Source organism: Primulina eburnea, chromosome 15 (genome assembly GCF_022965805.1).
Source record: "Primulina eburnea isolate SZY01 chromosome 15, ASM2296580v1, whole genome shotgun sequence".
In the NCBI taxonomy this organism is placed as follows: domain Eukaryota; kingdom Viridiplantae; phylum Streptophyta; class Magnoliopsida; order Lamiales; family Gesneriaceae; genus Primulina; species Primulina eburnea.
In genome coordinates, this window is record NC_133115.1 from 4,757,549 (window position 1) to 4,766,641 (window position 9,093).

The 9,093-nt window shown below is 34.2% G+C and overlaps 1 protein-coding gene across 2 annotated transcripts; it reads right to left on the reverse strand.

Annotated features, from left to right (window-relative positions):
• Nucleotides 1-2,147: 2,147 nt before the first annotated feature.
• LOC140814915 (calmodulin-binding protein 60 B-like) lies at nucleotides 2,148-6,122 on the reverse strand. 2 transcript variants are annotated; one of them, XM_073174010.1, is made up of 9 exons: nucleotides 5,949-6,122; nucleotides 5,536-5,611; nucleotides 5,221-5,261; nucleotides 4,200-4,690; nucleotides 3,706-3,866; nucleotides 3,399-3,596; nucleotides 3,076-3,244; nucleotides 2,756-2,976; nucleotides 2,148-2,663 (listed from the first exon to the last, which is right to left on the reverse strand). In XM_073174010.1, the coding sequence occupies exons 1-9, from the start codon at nucleotides 6,050-6,052 to the stop codon at nucleotides 2,598-2,600; spliced, it is 1,527 nt and encodes a 508-aa protein (XP_073030111.1). In that variant the 5' UTR covers nucleotides 6,053-6,122; the 3' UTR covers nucleotides 2,148-2,597. The 2 variants fall into 2 exon arrangements, with proteins under 2 accessions (XP_073030111.1, XP_073030110.1); XM_073174009.1 differs by having other exon boundaries at nucleotides 2,148-2,976.
• Between the last annotated feature and the right edge of the window lie 2,971 nt (nucleotides 6,123-9,093).

The window sequence follows — 9,093 nt, forward strand, 5'->3', positions numbered from 1 at the left end:
CAAAATACCGAAACTTGCCAGAAATTCAGTTTGTGCAGATTTTAGTTTCGGCTTGCTTCTTGTTTTAATAATCTTCACACTTGAGTAGATATGTTAGAAACACAATAACAAGTTTTGTTAACATCAAAATCAAGATTGCGATAATGGTATAAAACAGTTCAACAATAACAACAATAAACATAAATCATGCATAATCATATAATAAAATGTAATATGCAATGCATGAAGGGCTCAACAATAATCGGGATAACATGAGCCAATAAACGGTACAATAACAACTGGAATAATGCTCGAGCAATAACTAAGGGGAGGTACATCATCATGCAGCTAAACCGTCCTGTTAAGTATGTGAGGTATGCCAGGTTGTGCTGAATAACATCCCTGACTCGGCCTCCATACAGCTGATACGATAAAACAGGATGACACAACAGAACGAACTAGATGACATAATCCCAGCGCTCACCTCAAAAGGCTGCACTAACCATGAGATTGTTCAATCATATATATGATCTCATGTGTATCAATGTAAATATGCCTATCAGCCACACGATGATCCCAAAAAAAACAACAGTGCCAGATAACAATGAATATCAACAATGGGATACCAAGAACGACAAGGTTCAACATGAATGTCATGAAAGTATGCCCTATGCTAAATGACAAATATGTCATAATAATAAACATATACCACAACGAAAGCATTTAACAACTTACAGCAGTCAACAATTCATAGATACGATCAGAGCAACACACAATGATAATTAAAACATAATTTATGTTTTACCGTCGTATGTTACTGAGCTGTGACATACCTATACCAACTTGACGAATCCAAAGATCAACTTTACTTCAAGATCCCCGGCTTTAACAAAACAACAATAAGTTGATCATGAAAACTACATTATATTCAAATGTCCGATTTGGCACTAAAGAGCATAAAATTCATATCTCGCTCAATATTAACTCCAATAAATATCCGCCAATTAGAAATGAAAGAAAACTCAATTATCTAAGTTTTTCTAGTTTAAATCATATTCAAATTCCCAATCATTTGAACAAAACATTACATTGAACTCAAGATATCAAATCTGTTCTCGGACAAAATTCCAGCCACTGAGCAGTTTCCATAAAACAGGCATAACTCTCTCCATTCTTGATATAATTTAACGACTTTGGTACAATTTCGAACATAACTTGTAGATCTACAACTTTTATTTGAATCAAAATTCCAAATTCTAAATGCACAGATATCATATTCTCGAATTACAGAAGCATTTCTACACAGCTCAATTGCAGAATTCAGTTTTGACACATTTTGATAGAAAACTCATATCAAATCCGTTTCTAATTTCCCAATTTTCTAATGGCTATAAACAGCGAAAGTAAATCACTACAAAGTTTGTTTAGGTCATTTCTGCATTCAAGTTGTGAAAATCGTAGCAATACAAAAACTGCTCACCCAAATCGAGGAGAATTCGCGTAGAAAACAGAGCACCGGAGCAACAGTTTCATCTACCCAAATCCTTGCTCAAAATTCGTGATTTATGGCTTGAATGGAATCTTAGGATGTTAGGAAGACAACCCTTTAACAATTTTTGAGTTTCGACTTGGGACGGAGGAGATACGACAATTCTACCGCAGCCGCTGCACAAGTGACGGGAAAAGGGTAGGGTTTACCGGAATGACTTGTTTTCTTCCTTCTTTCCCTCTTAAGGTAGGTTGTTTGTATGTATATGTATATAATGTAGTATCCATGTCTTTTTTTATCCCGGTTTTATTTATTTTGATCTCGTGTGTTATTTTAACTATATATGTATTTTGTATCGTTAAATTCTCCGATATTCTAAAATACATATTTTTAACACGCTTTCTAAATTATTTGATATAAATAATTATTTAATTTAAAACTCAGTAATTATTCTAAATAAGCCAAATTACCGGATAATTAATTACAAACTTTACAAAAGGTGTTTGAAAATAGAAACAAATTCTAGTATATAGTCATGTTGAAGAAGGGAGTGCTGGTGTAATTATTTCAAAGCACAAGATGTTGAGCCAAAATATAGATAGCGCAAATTTAATTAAACTAAATAATTTTCTTACATGTAAGATAATTGCATTGACAGGCTTGTTGTGCAGCTTAAGAATTGAACAAGTTCATAGTTTCATTACCAAATCAATGTAAGCTTGAATTCATGCAAGAACATTGATTTTCAATTTTTTACAAATATTATAAAATTCAATCTGATCTAATCTTGAAATTGCCTTTCATACAAGCATTAACCATGCAGAATTGAAAACACCACCATACACATTTGAAACGCTGCTGACTTGACTGGACCTGCATCAGGATGCTTACAAGTTACAAATAATGCCGCTGCCGCTGTATTTTCAAATCTTCACTGATTGCTGCATCTAAACATGAAACTAACATTCTATACAAAAACCATTTGTTTACATTTGCAGCAAAGAATAAAGAGATTATGAATCAAGACATGGAAACAACACACTATTTTACATGTCGATTGCCCCCAGATATTTACATCCATATACAGTTGTAAAAGTACTGTTCCCATTTTTTAGCAGCTGCACTACGTTTAACCAGTATCCGCCACTTTACGACTGTCAGAATCTTGCACCAGCTCGTTTGGGGTTTCCCATTCCTGGCGACAAGGATTCGAGAATTAGAAGAAATTATTTGGTGATTGTTTGAATCAAGAAGCAATCCATTCTCATGCCATGCTGATAAGTCAACCTGATAATTATCATCAGTTGGTGGATCCTCAGTTGAAAGTTGCGGCTCTGAGACCAATGTGTAGAATTCCCCAATAAAATCACTAGTTGTCGGGTTCACTTGCATTTGACTTGAACTCTCAACAAAAGGATTCACAAACGAACTATAGTCTTGTTCTATTTCACAATTGAATGCAGGAGATACCGTTGGATGATTATGATTTATGGGCATCAGTAGTTGCTCTGTGTAAGAAAATTATTACATTTATACCGCGAAAAAAATGATGTTTGAGAATAATATCAAGAGACAATGGAAGAAAAATGAGTTTGATGATTCCTTACCCAGTTCAGCTTGGAAGTTTCTGCCCTGAAAATCTATTATGCTAGGATCATTCAAATTCCCAGCTCCCCAACTAGTCAGCATCGGGTAGCCAACTACAGACGGATCATCTACTTGAATCCAGTCGTTTAAGTTTTTTAAAGCATGCTGCTTCAGATCTTCCACCAGCCTCTAGTCAGAAGAATAGAAAATCAGATCAGTTTCGCACCGAGAGGTAACGACAAATTTTGTTATTTTTCCTTGAGCAACATGAAATGAAAGCAGCACACCCAAAACAAGAAAATAGTTGCAACAACAAACATTCGAGGAAAAAGAAAATACCAACCATTTGACGTCCATCGTTGGAATCCAAAGAATGGAAAGTTTGTCCATCAGAACTCACACCAACAGCCCTGTAGACGGAGTCAAACAACAGGCTGGTACCACATACAGTCCTGTACAGATATAGCTTGTTGTCTGATCTACACGTCGTAGCATGCCGTATAATTGTATCCCATGTCTTGTTCGAAATGTTACTAAGTGCCTGCATAATGAACTTCAGGATTAATACAGTTCGGTAAATGTCAATAACACAAGTTTTATTCACCAGAACAATTTGATGGCTCAGTGAATATCAAGAATGAGTATCTTACAGCACGTAGTGAGGGCATGTCTGTGACATACGCTCTCAAGAAATCTTGAACTGACAATAAACCAAACTGAGCCAGTCTATTATGGGAGACGCCATCTTTGGCAATCTTCTCCAACCGCCATACTTCATCTTCCAAGGATGGGGGGTAGTGCTTCTGGTATGCTGAAAGACAGATAATCATCATCCGTAAATTTCTATCACCACGTGCATGTGATCAATCACCATTTTGTCAATTACATTTAATTGAATTAAATCCATGTTAAATTTTTTATTAAAAAAAACCATGTTGAATTTCGAACCCTTCCTTCAAGCGGTTTCCATTAATAATTCACTATTGCTCTGATACAGAGAAGCATGCTAATGGTGTTTAAGTTAAGCCACAAGTAAAATAACACAAACACGAACAAATATGAACAGTTGCCAAGCAATTTATACAAATTGACGACATATCGAGAGGCAAGGAGAAAGTAAAGGTGCAATACAGCAGATACTTACACTCGCCACGATGATCTTTAACTTTGAAACCATTAGTAATTCCTTCTCTAACCCTAATTTCACCGGCACTGGCATGAACAGTCACTCCCAACCGAAATTTCCCACTTCTTATCCATCTTGAATTATCAGTGAAGCTGATATCACCGACATAGCCCACTCCATCCTTCAAGGGAACCACCAAATCCCCAGTCACCAATGGCCTCTTCCCTTCCCTGCTCTGAAGAACTTTCCGATCAAAATCCTTCTTTTCCCAATCTTCGCGATCATCGGGACCAAAGTCACCATCAAGCACGACTATATTCACTTTGATGGAAGATAGAGAACCAGATCTAACAACGGACTTGGAACAAGAATCGTACAACACAATCTTGATCGGGCCGCCGCCGTCGGATGCAACCCTACTGTTGGTGAACAAGGTGTGCGGTAGATCACTGTGAAATTGAAGCTTGTAAGCTGCTGTTTCGGAGCACTGGATTTCATTGCCACAGGACCTGCAACAAAATTACAAACAAACCCAAGTAAGTAAATGTGTAATACAAAAACTCGTGAGAAACTGTCTGACGAATTAATTTTATGAAACATATATTTTATTTAAGTGATTCATAAATAAATATTATTTTTATGACAAAAGTATTACTTTTGTTATAATATGAGCAAGATTGACATCTCTCACGAATAATGATCTATGAGACCGTCTTACAAGAAACCTACTCAGTGTTTAATGCATCCAAAGAGTGAGTCGATGTTTCACTTCAATTAATTTTGCTCATATTCCTTATTAGATGCAAGCCTCTCTCGATGAAAGTCGACATCATGCGTTAAAAATTTCGGAAGTTAAAATTATACAATACACCTTAACAATCAATGATTAACGATATTTCTAGACGTCCTAAATATTTATTAGGTACGAGGACCGCCAAATCAATAGAAATTGACAACAAAAATTCAAAAATTAATAATTTGATACGAGAACAAATACATATGCTACATAGAAAAATCTGTATAAGAAAAGAAAACACACCTCAAATATGGGTTGAATGCCTTGTCCACGGCCTCTTGCACCTATCAACATGAAACAACATAGCCGGTCGGAATAGTTTCTCTTCCTATTTTTAATAGTTGTGTTTGGATCGATGAATTTAATTCAGATACATTTCAAATAACATCTTTTCGGTGTTATTGAAATCCCCTTGAACATTGCTCATCCAAAACCCACTTTATACATTTACAAATTTAGAATTTTCATTTTTAAAATCGAAATTTTTTCCGTTTATTTTTTAAAAAAATTAAATCAAGTCGACAGCGGTTCATATCAAAGAAGAAAGCGGCATCATACCCATTTCCTAAGGATGGGTTCAAATCTTGGCATAAAATCTTGCAGACTCGTTGTACTATTTGTCCCTCTGAGTATGCTGCCAAATTTTAAAAAAAAAACTCAAAAAGGTTAAATAATTTTAATGTTATCGAATAATCGTTTCACTAACTATAATTTTTGATAAAAAAGAAAAGAAAAAGTAAGACAACAATTAAAACGAAAGACTTGTTGGTCCAGTTATATTTACCAAAGCCTATAAAATACATCAATGATTACATATTCACAAAACATAATTCATTTTTGACAAGCATACAAGATGTATTAAATACGTACATAAATATTTCAGTTCAAAAAGTGAATAACTTACTAACTCAATCTATTCGAAAATTTTCTAAATCGAAGTCAAAACTTCGGGATTAGTCGATATTCGATACCTCGAAGCGGCCCGGCTCAAACCAAATCGACGGCCTTGATATTCACCAATCGGAAGCTGAGATTCTTCTTCTCCCCTATCCACGAGTTTCCTTTTCATCGCCATTAAAGAGCCTATTTTCGGGAACTTGACAACCTTAAAACAGTAGTTTAATGTAATAATCAACGGTCGAAGATTACAGCAAACCACTCAACAGAAATTGAATGCCAACTGTCAAATACTTATATAGGATTTAACCGATGAGCAGTTGACTCGGAGTTTCCTAGAAATGTACAAAACAAAGACGTTTGAATATTACAAGTCAACCCCCAATGCATGTTTATTTTTATAAAATATATTATTTCAAGAAAATGTGATTTATGAATAAAAACATTGATGTAGCAAAAAATTGTGATTATCTGAATTACTCTGCATGTTCGTAAATGGGTCCAAGTAGCTGGTGGATGAATCTTCGTGGGTTATCACATGCGTCACAAACAAACTTCAGAGACGTCGTCACTCCGACGCTCAAGTCAGAAAATAATTTAAAGATGTTAATTGAGAGCTAAAAAGGTTAAGCGTAAAATCATCATGTTTTGAATAATGAGAATCTTCTCCTATTTATAGATTTTTTTGGAGTATACAGTGCACTTGAACTTTTATAATTAATTTAGATCTCAATAATAATCGAATAATTAAATTGAATTATTACCCATCAAACATGTTATTTTATTAACAAGAAATCTATAACCAACTTGCAGTTGCATTTAATCTTAGTATTATAATAACCATTAGACCACAAGCAATGTGTGTCAGTATGTGGAATTGTTGTTTAACAACTATTTTTTTCCCCTAGCAAAACGCGGATTGACAAGAAAAAGATGCCCCCCCCACCCACACACACACACACACACACACATTCCAAAAGTATTTTCTAAATATAAAATTGCCATAAAGATGTAGACTTGGCCACGGTTCGAGTTTGACTCGAAACCGTGATCGTAACCGACTTTAGGCGGGCCGGTTATAGTTTTAGCATTCAAAAATCGTCGACCCCGCGTGTTGATATTATTATTATATAATAATATATATGTGATTGAGGCTTGAAAGAAAGAATAAAACAGAAGAAATCTTGGAGTAAGGCGTGACCACGCCCTGACAGCAAAGAGTAGTGAAAATTATTATGATTGTAGCTCGAGATTTATAATGATAATATCATATTTTAGTAGTCCTGATTTCGGTATTTGATTCATTGAAGAATTTTAGAGAGATGGATTTTTTTTATTGAGAGAAGAAATATTTGATAGATTTTTTATAAGTGCAAGACATTTTTGTAATTTATATTTCTAAATTTTTTAAATGTTTATTAATCGACAAATAATAATTTTTTAACAAAAAAATCCAGCCCAACCCAGGGCTTGGACATGGACACGAACCGCCAATTCCATGACCGACGTAAGAGGGTCCGACCCGTGGCCAAGTTTATAAATGATGATATTCTCGTTATCTCATATATTTAGGATTTTCTGTGTTTTCGTATGGATTAAAAAATTAATGGAAAAATAAATTTTATAAAAGAATTTTCCATTTTATCCTTGTTCAATGAATGCTTTTATGAAATAAATTTTTTTTTTAGAAAAAGTAGTTAATATGTTTAATTATGAATGTTCATATTTTTATGTCCACTTTCTAAATAATTGTTAAAGGATGTGAGGAGTTAATTAAGATTAGTTATTCTGCACACGCGATGTGTGTGAGTACAGTCTTTTTTATCATTATCGATGTACTAAAGTGAAATTTGACAAATTATGGAGACACTAAATGGATGTTTGAATTGTTGAAATAAAAAAATAAAAGTAAAAGTCTGTGTTGAAATTAAAACAAAAAATAAAAGTGTAACATTAATATCATATAAATATAAAATTGGAAGAAAAAATTGATGTATTTCTTAACTCTTTATTATCATTTCCTCAATTTTAATAAAATAAAATTTATAATAATCAATATTTAATTTTTATAAATTATTAAAATAATCGCGTGAGGACTTAAACCGAGTGAAAGTCAATCACAAAATCCAATGGAAAAGCAAGGGATGAAACACACCGCCACACGCGTCAAAGGAGACAATGTTGCATCGCGTTTGGTGGAAAAAAAAACTTGGGATTATTCATTATTTGTTGTGCAAAATCAATCGAGCACTTGGTGTGTGAAGAAAAATACAACAAGAAGATTTAAGAATGAAATATTATATCAATTTTATTTATATGAGTTTATATATGAATAATTATGTGTTGTGGTTTGTCTATTACGTTAAGTTCAAAATAAATTGGTCAACTAATGTTTCAGATTATTGAGCTTTAATATATCTAATAGGTCGTGAGATTATAATGTGTAAAGTCATAAGTATAATTCTTTTTTTTATGATGAGCTAAAACATAAATATCATAAGATAATAATATACATTATTTTTATACGAGTCATGGTCCTCAGATCATGTGCAATCACGATCTCTATTATCTCGCTCATTGAGAAAATAGTTCAGAAGAGAATACTAAATGATTCTCTCAAGGAAAAACCACGTATGATACTCACGGAGAATTTAGGCTCCGATTCCAGCAAATGTCACTAGTCCAGACGCAGGTTTTAAAATTGTCATGGGCCTGAAATGACGAATTAGACCGCTAGAAGGGGACCAGGAGGGTGTCCTGGCGTAGCCCCTCCGACGCTCAGGTCAGAGATTGAGGATATGAGTGGAGAGCAGCTAAAGATGCTACTGAAAAATGATATAGTGAATGTAAAATCATACACTTAAACCTGATATTTATAGGAGAGTACTTGGGTCCTTGATGGACATGTCTTCCATTCGGGCTAAAGATGGGCCAGGGGTCCAAATCTGGTTTGGGCCGGGCTTGTCCATGGGGTATCAGCGTAGATCTGGAAGATCAAGACACAGTCTATAGAATTCAGAATTATGACTTCAAGTATGCTTCCGCTTAAGTTTTCAGTCAAATTATTAATGATTTAGCATGATTGATTATGTGGTTTATGGATTTTCCCCAAAAAGTGGCATCAAAGCCACTCGTGCTTGAATAATTGAGATTTGTTTAAACTTTTTGATATTATTTGGTTCCAAATCTGGAAAAGAAAACTTTGTTTTAATTTTTTTT

Bases quoted from the DNA above. Each gene is read 5' to 3' on its own strand.
- LOC140814915 (XM_073174009.1), bottom strand. From the start codon at position 6,052: ATGGCGATGAAAAGGAAACTCGTGGATAGGGGAGAAGAAGAATCTCAG. The intron at 5,262-5,535 runs GTATGATGCCGC...TCATGTTGATAG, and splicing joins AACCCATCCTTAGGAAATGG to GTGCAAGAGGCCGTGGACAA. The intron at 2,977-3,075 runs GTAAGGAATCAT...TTTCTTACACAG, and splicing joins AAACTTCCAAGCTGAACTGG to AGCAACTACTGATGCCCATA.